The 21039-nt window shown below is 54.4% G+C and overlaps 1 protein-coding gene across 1 annotated transcript in view; it reads right to left on the bottom strand.

The window, feature by feature from the left end:
• CELSR1 (cadherin EGF LAG seven-pass G-type receptor 1) overlaps nucleotides 1-21039 on the bottom strand; it is a 169660-nt gene that overhangs the window by 63645 nt on the left and 84976 nt on the right. The window contains exons 3-4 of the mRNA XM_031656181.1: nucleotides 4062-4284; nucleotides 739-854 (exon numbers count right to left, since the gene is read on the bottom strand). Coding sequence (XP_031512041.1) covers nucleotides 739-854; nucleotides 4062-4284 — 339 coding nt within the window. The remainder of the gene's footprint in view (nucleotides 1-738; nucleotides 855-4061; nucleotides 4285-21039) is intronic.

Below are 21039 nucleotides of genomic sequence, written 5' to 3'. Positions count from 1 at the left end.
GTAGCTGAGATTACAGGTGTCTGCCACCATGCCCAGCTAATTTTTGTATTTTTAGTACAGACGGGGTTTCACTATGTTGGTCAGGCTGGTCTCGATCTCGTGACCTTGTGACTCACCCGCCTTGGCCTCCCAAAGTGCTGGGATTACAGGCGTGAGCCACCGCGCCCAGCCTAGTTTCCTTTCTAGTGAGTTTGAAGGTTTTCGCATATTAGGAGATGGTCTTATCATTTTTCCTACATTGACTACATTGTCAGGCTGCCCTTTTATTTATTTATTTATTTATTTAACGGAATCTTGCTTTGTCACCCAGGCTGGAGTGCAGTGGTGCAGTCTCGGCTCACTGCAACCTCGACCTCCTGGATTCAAGCGATTCTCCTGTCTCACCCTCCCAAGTAGCTGGGATTATAGGCACACATCACTTCGCCCAGCTAATTTTTTTGTTTTTAGCAGACACAGGGTTTCACCATGTTGGTCAGGCTGGTCTCGATCTCGTGACCTCGTGATTCGCCTGCCTTGACCTCCCAAAGTGCTGGGATTACAGGCATGAGCCACCGCGCCAGGCCTGTTGTGAACATCTTTTTGCACTTTGGATTTCTTCAATAAGACAGGTTCCTAGACCTACAATTGAGGGATGAAAGGATAAGCAGCTTGGAGGCGCTGCACAGGGCAAGGGTAGTTTTAACCCACAAAGCATCTGTGAATTGCTCAGAGCTGCCCTTCCTAGGGAGAAGGCCCCACCTGCAGAGAAGGTGAGCTGCACCTGCTCGTCCACGATCTCCAGGGCAATGAAGTCGTGCTTCTCGTTGAAGCGGCCGTTGTAGAGCAGCAAGCCGTTCCTTTCTTGGGTGGCAAACCTGCGGAGCCAAGCAGAGGCACATCACGGGATGAAGACCCGCCTAGGGGCCGGGTGCGGAGGCTCACGCCTGTCATCCCAGCACTTTGGGAGGCCGAGGAGGGCAGATCACGAGGTCAGGAGATCAAGACCATTCTGGCTAACATGGTGAAACCCTGTCTCTACTTTAAAAAAAAAAAAAAAAAAAAATTAGCCGGGCGTGGTGGCAGGCACCTATAGTCCCAGCTACTCAGGAGGCTGAGGCAGGAGAATGGCATGAACCTGGGAGGCAGACCTTGCAGTGAGCCGAGATTGCGCCATTGTACTCCAGCCTGGGCGACAGAGTGAGACTCCATCTCGGGGAAAAAAAAAAAAAAGGTTGCCTAGGAATGACAAGCCCAGTCAGAAGAGGGCAAGCACGTGGGGCTACAATTCAGGAAAGAATGGTGTCAGGCATGCATCCCTCGCATAGGAGCAGACAGCCCATCAAGCTTGATAAGCAGTGTTCTTTTCTGGAAGTGGCAAACCAGAATCCATGGGGAATCTGGCTACTATGGCCTGTAGAATGCAAAAAATATCCCATTTGCACAACACGCTACAAGTACGACCAGCAGCCAGGACACCTGTTACAGATGTGTTTGGACAAAGCACGCACTGTACATTTTCTGCTGCTGTGAACAGATCCCCTCGTGTGTGCGCCAGGGCATGGGGACCTGGTACCTTCCCAGGAGGGGGTGATGCTGTGGAAGGACCCCTCTTAGCCCCCCCCCCGCCCGCCCCCACAGTCAGCCACAATAGCATCTGTTGGTGCCCAAACACGGGTCAAAAAGACCCCAGGGCCTTTGCACCAGCTGCCCCTACCCCAGAAACAATCTTCCCAGGCTTTGCAGATCGCTCAGGGATCAACCCAGCTGTACCTGCCCTGACTCATTTTACTCCAAGTTGCCCTCACCTCCCATCAGCCTATGACATCACTCAGTTAATTTCTGAAATCATGCTGCTGACTCACTGGTTTATAAGAATGCATGATCCATAAGGGGAGGAACTGCAGCTCTCATTCCCTGCTGCATTCCAGAGCCCAAAGAGGCTCTGGTCCATATCAGCGCTTAATATGGGCTGTGTGAATAAGTGAAAGGAAGGGGCACGAACAGACGCCTGAACATGAACAGGCCTGTCAGAACTTAGAGCAGGCAGAGCAAAAAACCACCTGCTCTGGCAGGAGATCATCGAATTCTCAGAAATCCTTCTCCCACCCAGGGGCCCAGGCAGGGGGTCTTCAGACCCAAATCACCACCACACCTCCCCCGCCTCCCTGGTTTCAGAGAACTTGGCGAACCTCCTGAGTGAGCTTGGGACGGGTTCCTGAACTAGCTGGGTGTCTCCACCATCAGAGATCAGTGGCAGGAACTCCTTTTGACTTCAGGTTGGTTTATCCATTTTCCTGCAGGAGTCGGCCTGAGCCAGCCTGGAGCATCTGACCTCAGCCTTTTTCTTGAGTTAAAATTGATGGTTTTGGCTAGCCGGTGGCTCACACCTGTAATCCCAGCACTGTGGGAGGCCGAGGTGGGTGGATCACCTGAGGTCAGGTTGACCCGTCTGGCCAACATGGTGAAACCCCGTCTCTACTAAAAAGACAAAATTAGCCAGCATGGTGGTGGGCACCTGTAATCCCAGCAACTCGGGAGGCTGAGGCAGGAGAATTGCTTGAACCTGGGAGGCGGAAGTTGCAGTGAGCCGAGATCACACCGCCACTGCACTCCAGCCTGGCAACAAAGCGAGACTCCATCTCAAAAACCAAAAAACAAACAAAAAACTGACGGTTCCCAACTGTCCCTCAAACCCCCTCTATTTAGAATGCCAGCAAGAACTGACGACAAACACTAAAGAAAAATACCCACACAGCACACTGATGCTTGGGCAGGGAATGAGCAGGGAGAAAGGATCTTAAGGACGACGGGGCCAACTCAGTGCAGGCTTGTTTCCCGAGACGCAGCCCCTGGGTCACACCTGATTCCCTTTGGTCGGTTTCACTTCTGTGCGGTTCTCTTTGGACCCAGGTGGGGGCTGTTGGGCGGTGTCAGTGTCAAACAGTCCTGCACGGCTCCCCTGGCAAGCACACGTACACCACTGGCGACAGAGCAATAAAGGAGGGACCCAAAGCCGAGGGGAGGGTTGGAAGAATGCAAGCAAGAAGAGGAGAGGCCAGAGAACAGAAACCAAGGCCCGGAGAGGGGGCCGGGGAAGGAGGAGGAAAGAACAAAGGGCTGGGGGGATGAGAGGCAGCTGGGAACAGAGCCCGGAGCCCACTTGGGAGCCTGGACACTTGGCAAAGAGAAACTAGAAAGAGGAGAAGGAGCATGAAAGCACCCACCTGAAACAAAGGCAGCTGGGCGCCCCCAACCTGGCCCCTCACAGCGGCTCTCAGAGGCTCAACAGAGTTCTGCCTACAGCCCCCACCACTCCCAAAGTGTAACTGCCCTGGAAGCTTGGGGAGGGACCTTACAATTTTACTTTTAAAGGCATTCCCTACAAAACCCTCAGTGATTTAGTGTCAGCTCTGATTGTTTAGCCACCATCACACATAAGGGAAATCGTTCATAATTGTCCAGTGCAATAATCTCAGAAATTCAGAATCTGACAAGCAGCAGCGTCACATTCCCTTGTGCAGACATTTAATCAAACATGATCAGAGGTGGAGAGGAGAGTGGTGGTCACCAGAGGCTGGGGAGGGAGCAGGGAAGGGGCTGAAGAGAAGTGGGTTAAGGGGTACAAAGAAAGACACAAAAGGAATAAGTGGTTTTGTGTGTGTGTGTGTGTTTTGAGATGGAGTACTCGCTCTGTTGCCCAGGTTGGAGTGCAGTGGCACAATCTTGGCTCACTGCAACCTCCACCTTCTGGTTCAAGCGATTCTCGTCTCAGCCTCCCAAGTAGTTGGGATTACAGGCGTAAACCACCACATCCAGCTAATTTTTGTATTTTTAGTAGAGACGGGGTTTTGCCATGTTGACCAGGCTGGTCTCAAACTCCCAACCTCAGGTGATTCACCCGCCTCGACCTCCCAAAGTGCTGGGATTACAGGCGTGAGCCACCGCGCCCGGCCTGGAGCTACTCAACTATCAAAGGCCACACAGGGAGGACACCGACGTCACGATCTGGAGGGATGGGGCGCACAGAGAAGCCTGCCCCTTTCCTGAAGAGACCCGTGTGGTGCGGCAGGACACACACTCACGTGAGGGAGACGGTGAAGTGGAAGCGCTGTCTCAGGCCCCGGAAGGTGACGAAGGACCGGGGCGGGAAGCTCCTGGTGGTCACCTCGCAGTAGGGTCTCTCGTACTCGCCGGGAGGACAGACGCAGTGGAAGCCACCGATGAGCAGGTTCACGCAGGTGCCCCCGTTCTTGCACACCCCGTTGGCACAGCGGCCTGAGCGGGCATCCACCTCACAGTGCTCTCCTGGGGGGCGAGAGAAAGACGCCAGAGAGGTTACCAACCAGCCAGGGAAGAGCCAATGAGCCTGTCACGGACCCTGGACACACCCCAGCCACAGAGTCAGCTGCTGAAAGAAAACCTGACTGACTCCAGGTCAGGTCTGTGACATGAACAGAAACTCCCGAGTTCTTGAGGACTTGCCCAGAGCCGTGCCAGAGTCGGCTGCACCCAGCTCCTGGTGGGCGAGCTAAGGATGGTGGCTGGGGGGTTTCCAGAAAGCTCTCTCTGGGGTCAAAGAAACAGCAGCAATGAGCCCTTCCCAGCCTCCAGCCCCGTTCAGAGCACCCTGCAGGCTGGGCTGGACTCCTCTGAGGGGAACGCCTAGAAACAGACCAGAGGGCCTCACGCCCTCTCCCCACACCTATGCCTGTGCGATAGCAGAACACGGCAAAGCCTCGTCAGAGATTCGGAGCATGCTGTCCTCACATGACCCAAAGGCCACCTTCTCAGCAGGCCGCCGGCCCTGCCTGCCGTTCGCCCTCCCACAGACACCTCACACTGGCCACCCCTGGATTCCAACTCAGTTCTAATCTGGCCCGTCTCGACCACCAGCCTGTGAGCTCCTGAAGGGCAGGCACCACCCTACTCTGATGTCCTCCTCAGAGTTTAAACTCTTCTGTGACAGGAAGGTTCTGGAAGCTTTCCCAGAAAACCAGCCGGGCAGCCCACAGCACACTGCCTCTCTCCCCGTCTGCCCTCAGACCAGGAGTGCCCAGAACCTCATCTGCTCGGAGGGTCTCAGCATTCGCCACGCTTTGAACAAGTTGTTCCTGCACTGGCCACTGCATCCTCCAGCAGCCAGGTGTGTGTCTGGTGACACTCCCGCCCCCAGACGGGGATGGTGGCCCACAACCCGCACAGCCCATACTGCCTCCTCTGCCTCCGCCACCTGGGGTGGACATTGGCCGGAGACCCCTCACAGACCTTTAGGGGCTTCCAACAACCAGAAAATTCCCAGCAACATTCTCTCCCAGTTACAAAATTTTAAAAGAATGCATTTTAAAATAAATTATGTTCACATACTAAACAAACAAAAAAACAGAGTGTAAAAAGTATGGTGTGGGCCGGGCATGGTGGCTCGTGCCTGTAATCCCAGCACTTTGGGAGGCCAAGGTGGATGGATCACCTGAGATCAGGAGTGTGAGACCAGCCTGGCCAAACTGGGGAAACCCCGTCTCTACTAAAAATACAAAAATTAGCTGGGTGTGCTGGCACACGCCTGTAATCCCAGCACTTGGGGAGGCCGAGGCGGGTGGATCACCTGAGGTCGGGAGTTCAAGACTAGCCTGACCAACATGGTGAAACCCCATCTCTACTAAAGACACAAAAATTAGCTGGATGTGGTGGCACATGCCTGTAATCCCAGCTACTCGGAAGGCTGAGGCAGAATTGCTTGAACCCAGAGAGTGGAGGTTGCAGTGAGCCGAGATGGTACCACTGCACTCCAGCCTGGGCAACAAGAGTGAAACTTGTCTCAAACAAACAACAACAACAAGAAAAAAAAGAAATCAGGTGCTATCAAGGGAGGGTGCTGAGGTATACCCCGCACCATTCCCCCCCAGGACGGCTGTGGGGTGTGGGTTGCTGATGGCACATAGCTGAGACCCTGCACTCAGATTTTGCCCTCGCTGAGGCAGCGACCATCCAGCAACGGGTCAGCAAGGACACAGTGACCAGACTGCCCGACGCAGGCCATCCCTGAGGGGCCATCCCAGCTCTGCAGCATGCTGTGGGGTGGTCGAGGCCTTGTGTACCTGCAGGGCAGTCCGACCTTCCCTCTGCCCAGGCCAGGGCCCCTCACTGCCCCCAGCTGTGGCTCCTGAAGGCTCCTCCACACCTGCTGCCTCCTAAGCTGGGGCTTGGAGTCTGTTTCTCAGGAAGGCCAACCTCAACCACGTGCTGATTTCAGTGAGTACAGTTGTTAGTTTTAGGAAATCCTGTTACTCCTCCTAGAGAATGCTTCAGATGAGCTTTTGAGGAACAAATGAAACTGATTTATAATTAGCATAACAATCATCAGAGGTAAATGGTGCCTCTGAAGAATCTGAGTTCTCCCTCTACTTCCCCCAGGCATCTCCTAGTCTCCATAACCAGGTTGCAACACCTAAGAATGTGTAACTGGGCTGGGTGCGGTGGCTCACGCCTGTAATCCCAGCACTTTGGGAGGCCAAGGCGGGCGGATCACGAGGTCAGGAAATCAAGACCATCCTGGCTAACGCGGTGAAACCCCGTCTATACTAAAAATACAAAAAATTAGCTGGGCGAGGTGGTGGGCGCCTGTAGTCCCAGCTACTCGGGAGGCTGAGGCAGAATGGCGTGAACCCAGGAGGCGGAGCTTGCAGTGAGCCGAGATCACGCCATTGCACTCCAGCCTGGGCAACACAGTGAGACTCCGTCTCAAAAAAAAAAAAGAAAAAGAAAAAAAAGAAGAAGAATGTGTAACTGGTTAAGCCAAGGTGACTCCAGATTCCAGTATGAGCCCTCTCAAATATGAGGAGGGCTGAAATCGCTAACCTTTTGCTGAATTTCATGAGCATGCACGGCCTCCATGCCAATAACCCCAAGGGCTCGCAGGCACCAGAGCTGACGAGGGGTCAGAGCCAGGCACAGGCCAGGGGGTGCTTTCTCCTCCTCCCCAGGAGTCAGGACAGGATTCCACCCACCTGTTCTGCACTGGCAGGGGCTGCCCCCAGGGAAATGGGAACAGAGGGGTTTCCCACCCCACTCAGAGTTAAAGCAGACAGAGAGGAGGCAGTCCTAGGGCCTCATCCAGGCTCCCAGCGCCCGTGGAGGCTGTCTAACCTCCCCACCACTCCCCGCTACTGGGGGTGAGCCCACCACAGATGCTGCACCCTGCCACCCTGCAGGCAGGCCATGTGCACACACACACCTGCACACACGTTTGCACCATGCTTATAACCTCCCACATGTATTCACACTTGCAGTGTCCCCCCAGCTACACACATCCATACACACCTGTTCACACACACATACATACATTGACACACCCTCATATACACCTCACATCCTGTCACACACAGGTGCATACCTGCACACCCACCTGCACACTCACACGGGCAAGTCAGTGCTCGTGGCTTCCTGTACAGGTGGGCGGCTGGCCTTTATAAATCCTGTGTGTTCACGGGAGGTGTGAAGCTTAAGGTATATTTCTCCTCCTTTGGACACTTCAAATTATCTTGTTTCTACTTTTAAAATACGTGACATTTGGGAGTGTTTGCTTTCTAAGTTCCAGCCAGTGGCCAAGCAAAGCACACTCTGAAATAACAAAGCCACCGGGAGAGGCTGGGTGTACTCACCCAACCGCGACAGCAAACAAAGGCCTGTGGGGCCCAGCTCTGCCCTTCCCACAGCCGCCTCTGTCTGTTCCAGGTACTAAGAACCCAGCCTGGGCCCGGGGCTCAAACTCTCCCAGAGGAAGGTGAAGCCCAGGCCCATGACCCCCACGCGGCCTCCCAGTCCCACCTGCCCCGGGTTGGAACTCACTCCCCACTCATCCGAGGGCTGGAAGACTCAACTTCTCACCTCCAGCCTGGGGTTTCCTTTAAAAGGCCCAGGAAAAGGCGGTCCAGCCCTGAGTGAAGACAGCACTTTGTCTGTATCTGGAAGGTTTGAATTTGAACTCCTAGACTGGCATTCCTGCTTCCAAATTTGATTTCTAGTGGCCCCCGACGTCCTCAGGCTTCCCTGTGAAAGGGAGGCTGACGGATACAAGCTTGTCCTGCCCCTGTGCAGGGACTGGAGATCAACAGATGGCTGCTAACACCCGTGAGAGCACAGCGAACCTAAGCACAGGTGTTTGCCCCGCCCTGAAAAGGTCTTGCTCCTTTACATATGTTGCAAATAAAACTAATCTCCATAGAATTGTTTGGTTTGCTTTTTTTATGCGGAGTTCTGTTTGCTTTGTTTTCTGTTTGTTTTCATTTTCAGAAAGTAGCTGTATGTGTTTCCCGTGGCTGCCATAACTGATGACCCCAAACTGGAGGCTTAAAACAACTGAAATTCATCCTCTTAGAGTCGCACAGGCCAAGAGTCTGAAATCAAGGTATCAGCAGGGCCCAGCTCCCTCTGGAGGCTCCAGGGTGGATCCCTCCTGCCTCTCCCAGCATCCCAGCGTACCATCGTTCCAATCTCTGCTCTGTCCTCACAAGGCCGTCAAATCTCCCTCTCCTTCCTGTTATTAAAGACACCAGGCTGGGAGCCGTGGCTGACGCCTGTAATCCCAACACTTTGGGAGGCTGAGGTGGGTGGATCACCTGAGATCAGGAGTTCACTAGCCTGGCCAACATGGTGAAATCCCGTCTCTAATACAAAAATTAACCCAGCGTGGTGGCAAGCACCTATAATCTCCGCTACTCGGGAGGCTGAGGCAGGAGAATCCTTTGAACCCAGGAGGCGAGTTTGCAGTGAGCCAAGGTCACACCACTACAGTCCAGCCTGGGTGACAAGAGCGAAACTCCATCTCAAAAATAAAAAACAGCCGAGCGCGGTGGCTGAAGCCGGTAATCCCAGCACTTTGGGAGGCCGAGACGGGCGGATCACAAGGTCAAGAGATCGAGACCATCCTGGCTAACATGGTGAAACGCTGTCTCTACTAAAAAATACCAAAAACTAGCCGGGCGAGGTGGCGGGTGCCTGTAGTCCCAGCTACTCGGGAGGCTGAGGCAGGACAATGGCGTGAACCTGGGAGGTGGAGCTTGCAGTGAGCTGAGATCCGGCCTCTACACTCGAGCCTGGGCGACAGAGTGAGACTCTGTCTCAAAAAAAAAAAATTAATAAAAAAAAATAAAAAATAAAAAAATAAAAAACAAGGCCGAGTGAGTGCGGTGGCTCACGCCTGTCATCCCAGCACTTTGGGAAGCCGAGGCAGGTGGATCACCTGAGGCCAGGAGTTCGAGACCAACCTGGCCAACATGGCAAAACCCCGTCTCTACTAAAAATACAAAAAATTAGCCAGGTATGGTGGCACGTGCCTGTAGTCCTGGCTACTTGGCAGGCTGAGGCAGGAGAATCTCTTGAACCCAGGAGGTGGAGGTTGCGGTGAGCCAAAAATTGTACCACTGCACTCCAGCCTGGGTGACAGAGCAAGGCTGTCTCAAAAAATAACAACAATAAAGAAAAGACATGAGTCATTGGATTAAGGGCCCACTCTAAACCCACGATGCTTAATCTCAAGGACCCAAACCAAACTCATTTACATCTGGAAAGACCCTATTTCCAACTGAGGTCTCATTCTGAGATTGTGTGTGGACACGGATTTGGGAGCCATTGCTGAATTCACTACAGCGGGCCTCCGCGTTTGTCCCGGAATTGCAATCGCGTACATTCTGGCCTCTGCAAACCCGGTGCCCCGAGAGCAGCAGCGCCTGGCTGGCGGAGCCTTTCCCATGGACACTTCAGAAGTTGAAGAGTCCAGGACTCCCCGGGTGCTGCTCTCCCTGCTTGCAGGAGATGATGCTCCCGGCCTTTGCCAGCTCATCCTCCCCTACCCAGCCAGGGAGAGGTGGAGTCCCCATTGCAGCCCCTCCTGCCTCCAGCAGCCCCCTGCACAGCCACAGGCCCCCTCGCCTCACAGCCCCTGCTCCTGCCCCACCCACAGCCTCCAGACCTACTTGTCCCTTGCATCACGACGGCAGAGTGCTCCATGACACTGGACTCACCACGTATCAGTCCCACTGGCTAGAATCCCACTGCTCCATAAAGACCCCAGCCTAAGGGGTCTCAGGGCCCGGCCCCCAGCCACACACCCAGCCCCCTCCACACCACACTCATGAGCCTGTGCCGGCCCCACTGTCTCCCTCCTCCTGGGGCAGCTACAGATGGCCCTGAGCATACACTGCAGGACATCCTCCAGCCCCACATCCTCTCTCTCGGTCTCTCTTGGCTTTCCAGTGCCTGGAGGCCACCCGCATCCCCTCACAGTACCTAAGCTCAGCCCACCTGCCTGCTCAGGGTGCCCCTGGGGGCTCTCATCGACTCCAAATCTCCCCTCTCTAGCAATCGCCCCACCAGCTCCACATCCAGCCCTGCTTGTATGATGGTTCCCCCACACGTTTCTCTCCCCAGCTCTGTGCAGGCAATGACAGGGTCTGTTTAGGGGCCAGTCTGAGACTGTCAGGCACACAGTGAGTGCCCAATAAATGCCTGGTGTGTGCAGGGCATATGCTGAGCACCTGGCAGGGAGGGTCGGTGGGCGGGGGGGGGGGGTGGCAGGGAAGCTGGGTCCATAGCAGGTACTGACAGATGCTTGTGAAATGAAGTCATAAAATACCAGGATTTCCCCTGTTCCAAGCCAATGATTAATGCCTGCACTTAATCTATGAGTTACAAAACCACATAATTCATGTATTTGATTCAAATAGTGCAGGAAAGCTGTTGATGAGGTGAAATAATTTTATAGTTAAAACATCTTTTCTTTTCTTTTTTTACTAAAGGACCATGAGAACTGTGAGCAACTGGGCTCTGGATGAACTGGGCGAGCCGGGGAAGGTCCTGTCTCTGGGTTCCTCAGGGCTGACTCCCAGCACCTTCAGCCTTTACAACGCGGCCAATTCAGGATTCCCCGCAAGGGTTGGTAGTTAAGTATTTGCAGCACAGCACTGCACAAAAGATAAAGTGAAGCAAAGCGTGAGTGGATTACAGTGCTGTTTATAGGTAGGTGGAGGGCTCACTCCCCACCAACCCTCAGGGAGAATCCCGAATTGGGGGCATTTGTAAACGCTCCCACCACGGCTGGGTTGAAAAGAGATGTCATACGACAGTTTTTTCATTCTAAAATCATCTGAAGGTAAATAATTCAGGTCATATTTAGTGAGCTCTGTGTCTTTTAGCTCTGTATCTTTTACTTTCTAATAGAGCTTTTATAAGACACACTATTTTAATAAAATAAATGTTCAGCTATGCTCACTATCAGGCTTTAACTTTACCTTTCCTTTTCCAGGAATTCTCATTCAAAATAAATTTGGTGTTCCCTTTACACCCTAGGATTCTGCTTGGAGTCAAAGGCTTGCTGAGTCATTCAAACCTGGGGGAAATTCCCCTGTACTCTGCACACCCCCATTACAATGGCAGCCTCGCCTCTCATGCCAAGGATAGAGTCCACTGGGCAAACCTACTGCTATACTCAATCATGCATGCAGCCCGCCAAAAGCTCCCCCTCTCCCCGTAGGAGGGACACAGGGCTCAGCTTCCTGACTATGGTACAGAAAAGTTTTTTTTTTTTTTATTTTTTTTTTATTTTTTATTTTTATTTTTTATTTATTTTTTTTTTTTGAGACGGAGTCTTTGCTCTGTCGCCCAGGCTGGAGTGCAGTGGCGCCCACTCGGCTCACTACAAGCTCCCCCTCCTGGGTTTACGCCATTCTCCTGCCTCAGCCTCCCGATTAGCTGGGACTACAGGCGCCCGCCACCTCGCCCGGCTGGTTTTTTGTACTTTTAGTAGAGACGGGGTTTCACCGTGTCAGCCAGGATGGTCTGGATCTCCTGACCTTGTGATCCGCCCGTCTCGGCCTCCCAAAGTGCTGGGATTACAGGCGTGAGCCACCGCGCCCGGCCAATTTTTTTTTTAATAGAGACGGAGTCTCACTCTGTCGCCCAGGCTGGAGTGCAATGGTGCGATCTCGGCTCACAACCTCTACCTCCCAGGTTCAAGTGATTCTCCTGCCTCAGCCTCCTGAGTTGCTGGGATTACAGGTGCACACCACCACGCCTGGCTAATTTTTGTATTTTTAGTAGAGACAGGGTTTCACCATGTTGGCCAGGCTGGTCTCAAACTCTTGACCTCAGGTGATCTGCTCGCCTTAGCCTCCCAAAGTGCCGGGATTACAGGCGTGAGCCACCACACCCGGCCAGAAAAGCATTCCTAATGGCAAAATAAAAGCTCCCAGGAGCCAAGGCCCATCCAGTCCTCATGGCCTCATGCACCTGCCCCGCCACTGGGGACCTGTCCCACATCAGGCTTGGCGCTGGTGCACTGCCCTGCCTGCCCAGAGACCCAAGCACCAGAGCCATCATCCCTCAGCCTAAGGGGCTTCCAGAAAAGCCCCAGCTTCACAGGGCTTCAGCAAACGGCTCACCTGCTGCAGGCAGGGGCCAGGTGCTGGTCTGTGAACAAGGAAGGGGATGTCCAGAGGGTCTCGGCATCATTACATGGAGACTCTGGCAGGGGGCTGGGCACAAGCCCAGGGAAGACCAAGGGCATGGGGACAGGTGCAGAGGGCCCAGGCCAGGGGATGCTGATGTGAACCCCTGGCTCAGGAGCTTCAGAACTTACCCCTGGGGGGCTGCTCCAGGAGCTGGGAGAAGAGAGACGCAGGGTCCCAGGGCTCACCCAGAGAGGGGACACAGCAGGCAGAGAACCTCAGGACCTGGGGGAGGGCTGGGAACGTGCTCCAAGAGGGGAAGGGCGTGTAAAGATTGACCACTTAAGTTCTTAAATAAATAAAAAGACAATTCCTTTCTGGTCCTAAGAGACAGCTAAGAGCTTTGAACTAGAAAAACTAGAATTTCCAAAGGCCACAGTGGTAAAACTCAAGCACTTGAGGAAGCCTTAGTTTATGCAGAATTAATGATCAACACGAAACACAAGAACAGAGAACAAGGAGTGAATGGAAGGGCCCAGGAACAGGAACATAGGACAATTTCAAAGTCAGGTCATTTCACGCAAACACACAAAACCTCAAGTCAACTCAAAGCCCCATCAAAGAGCTCAGTCCTAACACTGGATCCTAGGATGCAGAAAGCACAGTCTTGAAGACACAACCCAGCAGCGTGGCTCATGTGTCAGAAACTTCACTACCAGAGAAAACACACAGATAGGAGGCAAAGAGGGGAACACTACAGGGTTTCTAAGAGAAAACGGGTATGTCAGAAATGACAAAACACCGCACGAATTTGCCCATCTGTTATTCCATTCACTCATCCATCCATCCTTCCACACACCCACCCCCACTCATTAACCCACCCCTGCACCCTTCCATCCATCCACTTATTCACCCATGAATCCGTCCACCCATCCATTGTTCATCCATCCACCCACCCACCCAGCTTCCAAGCACTCACCCAGCTTCCATCCAACCACCCATCACACATCCATCCAGCCATCCAACCACCTATCACACATCCATCCATCCAACCACCTATCACACATCCATCCAGCCATCCAACCACCTATCACACATCCATCCAGCCATCCAACCACCCATCATGCATCAACCCACCCATCCAACTATCCATCATTCATCCATCTAACCACCATCACACATCCATCCATCCATCCATCCAACCAACCAACCACCCACCCATCACACATCCATCTAGTCATCCAACCACCCATCATGCATCAACCCACCCATCCAACTATCAATCATTCATCCATCTATCCATCTTTCCACCTACTCACCTGCCCACCCGTCTTTCCACCCACTTATCCATCTAATAAACTGCCAGCATGGGCCATTCTTTAGGCACTGGGGTTATAAGATGGATAAGTGGGTGGAAAGACGGGTGGGCAGGTGAGTAGGTGGAAAGATGGATAGATGGATGAATGATTGATAGTTGGATGGGTGGGTTGATGCATGGGCCATTCTTTAGGCACTGGGGTTATAAGAATGAACAAAACAGATCCTACCTTCATGGAGTTTCCATCTAGGTAAAAAAATGTCAGATATTCAGAAAAACCAAAAATACATGAAGAGTCTTATAGCAGATGGAAAAAGCAGAGGGGGAAGCTTTGAAGGGGTGCTGGCATGGAGGCTGAGGGGAGGGGAGAGGAGGGGAGGGGAGAGGAAGGGAGAGAACGGGAGGGGAGAGGAGGGTAGAGGAGAAGAGGGGAAGGGAGGGGAAGGGAGAGGAGGGGAGGGGAGGGGAAATGAGGAGAGGGGAGGGGAGGGGAGAGGAGGGGAGGGGAGGGAAGGGGTCAGGCTGCAGAATTCAGGCAGGGCAGCCATCAAAGTAGGGTCAGGACCAGAAAGGGTAGGCACAGCTGGGGCTCCTGGCCAAGCCCTTTCCACCCCACCAGATTCCAATCAAACCTGAGAAAGTACCTCCAGCCTCCAACATACATGGCTCACGTGCTCACATACACTCACCTGAATGCCCTCAGGCACGCACAGGGGTTCCCACCACAGGGCAGTGGAGGCAAAGCCCCAGACCTTTCCTGTTCTGCAACATGACAGTCCCACACCAGCGAGGCCCCACCAGGCACAGGAGCTGCACAGAAAAGCCAGGCAGCTGCAGCCCAGGCAATGGGTCATGTACAGCAGTCCACTGCCAGTCAGGACGATGCCTCTTCCTGGGGACCTCAGAACCCCTGTGTCATGCAGCCCCAGGCAGAAGCCAGGCCAGCAGAGGCCCCCAGCCACCAGGCCCTTTGTCCAGCAACAGGGCTGTAGGGGAGGACGTGCTACCAACTCGGCCCCGCAAGGCAGGCTGACATAAGAGATGGAGGGACACACACAAAGGGCAGGGCCACATGGTGCCCCAACAGCTCAGGTGACGCTCTCTGAGCCTGTCTATCCCCAGGTCCATATTTGGGGACAAGGACATGAGAAGCACTCTCACAGCAACCTCCTCCAGAGGTGAGCATAATCCACACATGACCTTCTCTACAAGGCAGGCCGCAGCACCTGGCTGGTAGATGAGTGCACGAAGGCTCAGAGAGGGCGGTAACTCGTGCTGGGTCACACAGCTGCATGGGTGGGAGCTGGAGTTAAGCCTGCATCCGCCTTAGTGTCCACACAGGCTTGCAGGGATGGGTCCAGAGAATAAGTCCACCTCACCACCTTCCCTGGACAGCTGCCCCTCTGAAATGTCCCTGTAGGTAGGAGGGGCTGCCGAGGGGGCAGAATTGCAGGGACCTAAGCACTCCATTCCAAACCCCCACGGCACTGCTGTCAGGACACAGCTTTCCTGAGCAAGATCCTGGCCGGTGCCTCAGTTTCCCCAGCTGTAATAAATCCATCCCCCAAGGCACGGATTTCTGTCTCTCTTGGCCAGGAGCATTCCGCAGCACTAACAGGCTGGTGTGAGGGAAACAGCTCATTTGCTACGGCTGTGAGCTACGCACCTGCACAAGGGCAAGGTTACTATTACTGGTCCCTGTTCTTCCTGTTCCTCACTGCCTTCCTGAGACTGGAGGCACCCCATTCACCCCTCCACGCCCCACGCCCTCTCCTCCCCAGCTCCCACCGGGAACTGCATTCCTGTCAGCGCCCCTGTCTGCCCTTGGGTTTCATGCATTGTTTGACTTTCTCACCTCCTGGTGACTTGCTCTGCACCTGGAATCCCTCCTGAGTCACACCTACAGGCGGCCCAGCCCCGTCCCACCTGGCAAGGCGACCAGGAAAGGCCTCAGCAGGGGGACCCAGATCCCCACCCCACAAGGAGGGAGCTGGGAAGGGGGAGGCCAGGGGAGCCCAGCACTGCAGAAGCTGCTTGTCCAGGGCTGGCCTTCTCTGCATGACTTCATTAGTGTCTCCGAAGCAAATTCCCAGATCTCCAGACACACCCATTTAAAAAAATAAGAAACGCATTCCAGCAGCAAAGAAAAATGATTCCCACTGATCCACTGCTTTGCTGTTTCTTACAGGAGTCACCTACACACTGAGGGCTGGAAATCCTGCCGAACCTGAAGGATGGGTACACGTGTGACGGTCTCCCGGTGCTTGCAGCAGCTCCAGGTCGAAGGCTCCGGCAGCACACAGGCCCAGCAGGCCCAGGCGACCCCAGCCTGGAATCGCCCCTGGGGACACAGCCTTTCAGAAGAGGGGCTCCCTACAACCTCCCTCTCCACGACACCGACGATGGAGGGGAGACTAGGAAATAACCCACCCCACAGCGGGCTACACGGTGGCCCCAAGAGGATGTGTCCACATCGTCATTCCTAAAATCTGGGAATGTGACCTTATATAGCAAAACAAGGAATTTTACTTATATGGCAAAAGCGCAATTAAGTTAAGGATCTTGAGATGAGACAATCCGATTAGCAGGTGGGCTCGATGCAATCACAACATGAATTATCACAAAATGAGCACAGAGGAAGATTAGAAACAAGAGGAAGGGCTGGTGCAGAGGGAGGCAGAGCCTGCAGCCAGACAGCCACAAGCCAAGGCCTGCAGCCACCAGGCGCTGGGAGGCAGGGGGCTCCTCCTAGAGCCTCCGGGAAGCGCGGCCGGCCCTGCCAACACCTCGATGTCAGCCTTCCAGCTGCGGCATTGAGGGAAGGCATGTCTGTTGTTCTCAGCGCCCCGTCTGTGATCACTTATCACAGAAGTCCTAGGAGAATGAGGCCCAGAACACACCGAGGAAACCAGCCAGAGTCAGCAGCAACCCTCTTCTGGGGTCAATCCCCTGAGGAAGCAGCACCCTGAAACCTCCCAGCATCTCCCGGAGCCTGCACAGACCTGGAGCACGGGAGATACAACACCCCTTGTTTCCCAGGGTCCTTGTGGCACTGGGAAGACAGTGGCATGAGGACCTGGTGCGCCAAACACACACAGCGACTCCTGGGCCTGAGTGGACTCAGAAAGTCCTGGTTGCCAAGACTGGTAGGAGACGGGTAACCACAGGGCTCTGGATACCACCACACCTGGTCCCTGGCACCGGGGGTTCACACAGCTGGCACTTAGGGGATGGTCAGCCCTGCTGATCACCAGGACCTGAGTGTCCCTGCAGCCCCAGCACCACCCTGGGGTACAGAACCCCATCTCGGCTCCCCCTGCAGAGCACTTCCTACCCCCTCAAAACCAACCCAGGGTCCTTCCAAGCCAAGGGGTGGGCCAGGGACTTGGCTCTCTTTAGAAGGACATTGGTGGCAGCTCAGGAGGCCTCCAGGACCTGAGATGAGGCAGAGCCTGGTGGTGGGTCCTACCTAGGGTGGACAGGGCCCAGTCAACACTCCCCGGGTCCTGGAGTGGGGGGACGCAGTCTTCACGCCACCCTGGGGCCCAGCACACGCCAAGAAGACAGTGCCACGGTGGGGCAGGCGGGGCTCCCCTGTGCCCTGCAGGCCTCGGGAGTTGCTTTTCTCCAGGGACCATGGGGGTGGGCACAGCCTGGACACAGCCTCATCCAGGGAGGGTAGGGCTGAGTGGGGACATTCGGGTGGGATGGGCCTGGGTCTTGCACCCAGGGAGAGGGCACTGTGCAGTCTGGCGCCCCACTGAGCACTTGGTTCCTGAGGGTAGGGAGAGGGCTGGCCCTGCCATGCCTCGGCGGGAGGCAGGATGTGGGGCCAGGGTCTGGTCACGCTCCTGCTAGACACAGAAAGACAACCGAGGGAGGTGAGCCAGGCAGCTGTGCATAGCAGGGCTGGAAGGGGCGTGCCCAGTGCGTTATCAGCATGCAGAGAGATGGTGCCAACTACAAACAGCAGCGTGCCCGGGCTCAGCGGGAATGCCAGCCAAAACCTCACTCATCACAAAAAAAGGCTGCTCAGCACCCCAACGGTTCAAATTCCCCTGGCCACGCCAGTGCGGGCCAGGACAGACAGTGCCCTAGGGACAGATCAACGTCCAGAAGAAATGAGCCCGAATTCTTCATTCATCACTTGGAGTTGGGGGTAACGAACTGCCCTCATTAATATGAAGTCTACCCCCACTATGTCCAGCCAGCTTCATCTGATAAGTGTCACCCCCCCACACCCAGCCCTGGCAGGCCAGAGGCGTGTGATCAACCTGTCCCCTGGTCCCCAGGACAGAGGCGGCTTTGTCTGTCCACACCAGAGAAAGGGCTTGACAGTGGTGACCGGAAGGGGGTGAAAGAGCAGAGAGCACTTGTCCCCGAGGTCATCTGGGTCACCACTCTCCGGGCAGAGGCTCAATTCGGATTCCCCAACAGCTCCCGGCAGCCCTGGGTCCAGGTCGCGGCCGGTTATAAACAGCAGGGACTGCCAGACCCCCACCACAGCGCCGAAGGTGGGGCCTGCTCGCTACGCATGCCTCCGACAAATATTTACTGGGTGCTGACTGAATGCTGGGGCTGTGGTTAGTAAAATAGTGGACCCCAAAAGGTGTCCACATCCTCATCTCTGAAAGCCAACAATGTTCGACCTCACATGGCCTAAGGGACTTTGCAGATGTGACTAAGGATCTTGAGACGGGGTGGCCATCCTGGATTACTGTGTGGCCCCAAAGTCATCACAAGGCTCCTTGTCAGAGGTGGGAGGGTGAGGGGCAGAAGGTGCTACAGTGGTGGAAGCAGGGGTCGGAGTGAGATGAGGAAGGCACCAGGGCCCGAGGACCAGGCGACCTCCAGCAGCTGAGGAAGGCAGAACCGCAGGGCCCTCCCCAGGGCCTCCCGGAGCAGCCCTGCCCACGCCCGACTGCCCTCCAGAACAGTAAGAATGAATTGGTGCTGCGTTAAGCCCTTCATGTGTGGAAATGTTACAGCGGCCCCAGGAGACTCATGCAGGGGTGAGCGAGCGAGCCCAGCCCTGCTCTCATGGAGCTCGCACTCCCTCTGCAGAAGCGGCATCCCTCCAGTGCACGCACAGACGCCCACGACCTGCAGCCAGCCCGGCCGGGCGGCCTTGTCTCCCCTCAACACCACCGACTTCGAAGTCACGGGGAACGGCGTGCGCTTTAAACCACAGCGAGGTTTCTACTGCATGCGGCTCGTCTTCGGGCCACTTTTCTAACTGTGGGCCAGACACTGCTGGGCAGATGTTTGTTTCTCACTGACTCACATTCTACACCTAGTTCAGCTCTCCCACCTCCAGGCTGTCCGGGTGGAACGTGGGGAACCCTCTGCTCCCGTGCTTAGCGTTCGCAAAGGTAAACACACCACAGAAACCCACCTCCCACCCCAGAGTGGCCTGTGGCCCTGGCAGACACGCGACAGGCAGGCCAGTGAGAAGCGCCAGCAGCCCTGGTTCCCAAACTCCTTAGCTCCCCAGCTAAGGAGCACCCAAGGCTGAACTGTGTCCCCAGATATGCTCAGTTCCTAATTCCCAGTACCCTTGAAAGTGACCTTGTTTGGAAATAGGGTCTTTGTAATCAACTTAGGATGAGATCATTAGGGTGGGACCTAATCCAGTGACCGGTGTCCTTACAATGAGAGGGAAACCTGGACAGAGACAGACGTGCACAGGAAGAACAGTGTGAGGACGGAGGCGGAGACTGCACTGATGCATCCGTTAGTCAGACACCACCTAGGGCTACCGGAAGCTGGGAGAGGCCAGGAAGGGTCCTCCCCTGAGGCCTTCGGAAAGAGCACAGCCCTGCAGGGACCATGGTTTTGTACTTCTGGCCTCCAGAACAGTGAGACAAGAGGTTGCTTTTTTCTTTTTTAGACAGAGTCTCACTCTGTCACCCAGGGTGGAGTGCAGTGGTGCGATCTCGGCTCACTATAACTTCTACCTCCCAGGTTCAAGTGATTCTCCTGCCTCAGCCTCCCAAGTAGCTGGGATTACAGGTGCATGCTACCACACCTGGCTAATTTTTGTGTTTTTAGTAGAGACGGTGTTTCACCATGTTGGTCAGGCTAGTCTCAAAGTCCTGACCTCAGGTGATCCACCTGCCTCGGCCTCCCAAAGGGCTGGGATTACAGAGGCTCTAGTCTTGAACTCCTGACCTCAAGTGATCCGTCTGCCTCATCCACCCAAAGTGCTGGGATTACAGGTGTGAGCCACTGCGTTTGGCTTAGAGACAACAGATTTCTGTTGTCTTCAGCCACTCAGTTTGTGAGGATTGGTTACAGCAGCCCTAGGAAGCTCATAGAAGCCCAAGCAGGACTGCAGGGTGAGTGCGAGGACCGTGCTGGGCCCCAGTGCTGCTGGGCTGTGCCTACACACCCTGCACAGGACACTAATTCTGTTTATCAAAAGCCCCAGCTTTGGGGAAGAAATTGTGTGGAGGAGAACAGGAGATACCTGGCTAAATTTATCCACATCCCGATCCCCCGGCACGATTTTAATAGAAAACAGAGTTACCCAGAAATGAAATAATGCCCCAGCTTTCCAGGAACGTACCAGAGACATGGCAAATCTTGAAACCTGGACTCTGTAGAAAAAGCCAAATGCGAAAGCCTTGAGAAGCACCAAGGAGAGAAAAACTTGAAGTAATCCTGAATTATCTGAAAAGCATGTTTTCCCAAGAAAGGATTCTGTTTCTGCTTTATTTGAGATTTTAATTATAGGTTATGTAATGATTTTCATTTTGAATGATAATTAACTCTCAAGTTTAAGGACTAACTGCGACTTTACTAGGCACACTTGGAGGTGAAGCTTTAATCCTGGAAGCCGCAGTGAGCACCGGCCCACGTGTGCGCCTGTGCTAAGCAGACGTCACTCCGCAGGGTGATGGCACAGCGCGCCATGAATGAGGACCCTGTCTAAAAGTGCAGAACCTGCAGGCTGCGATGGATGAGTGCGCCAGCAGATCACAGGAAGATGGAAACCCCATGACTCCGATAAGGGAACCCAAAATAAAACTCACAGCCGGAGTGACGTACACATTTTACAACAGAATCGGAGAGGGGCCAGAATTTATTTTTAACATTTTCCCATGAGCACACAGGTGATTATATGTTTACACCAAAAGTTTCTCTGTCCTTGAACCTACACAGATTGTCCTTGGTCCCAGGAGGCCCTCACAGGGACAGTTGGGACCCCGACAGGGGAGGAGCCGGGGGGGCCCTCACACAGGACAATTGCTATTGTCCCAGCCTAAGGAGTTTGCACAAAGCTCAAAGCCAGCAGCACTG

The sequence above is a fragment of the Papio anubis genome, chromosome 16 (genome assembly GCF_008728515.1).
Source record: "Papio anubis isolate 15944 chromosome 16, Panubis1.0, whole genome shotgun sequence".
NCBI lineage: Eukaryota > Metazoa > Chordata > Mammalia > Primates > Cercopithecidae > Papio > Papio anubis.
This window is presented reverse-complemented; position numbering and strand designations above follow the sequence as displayed.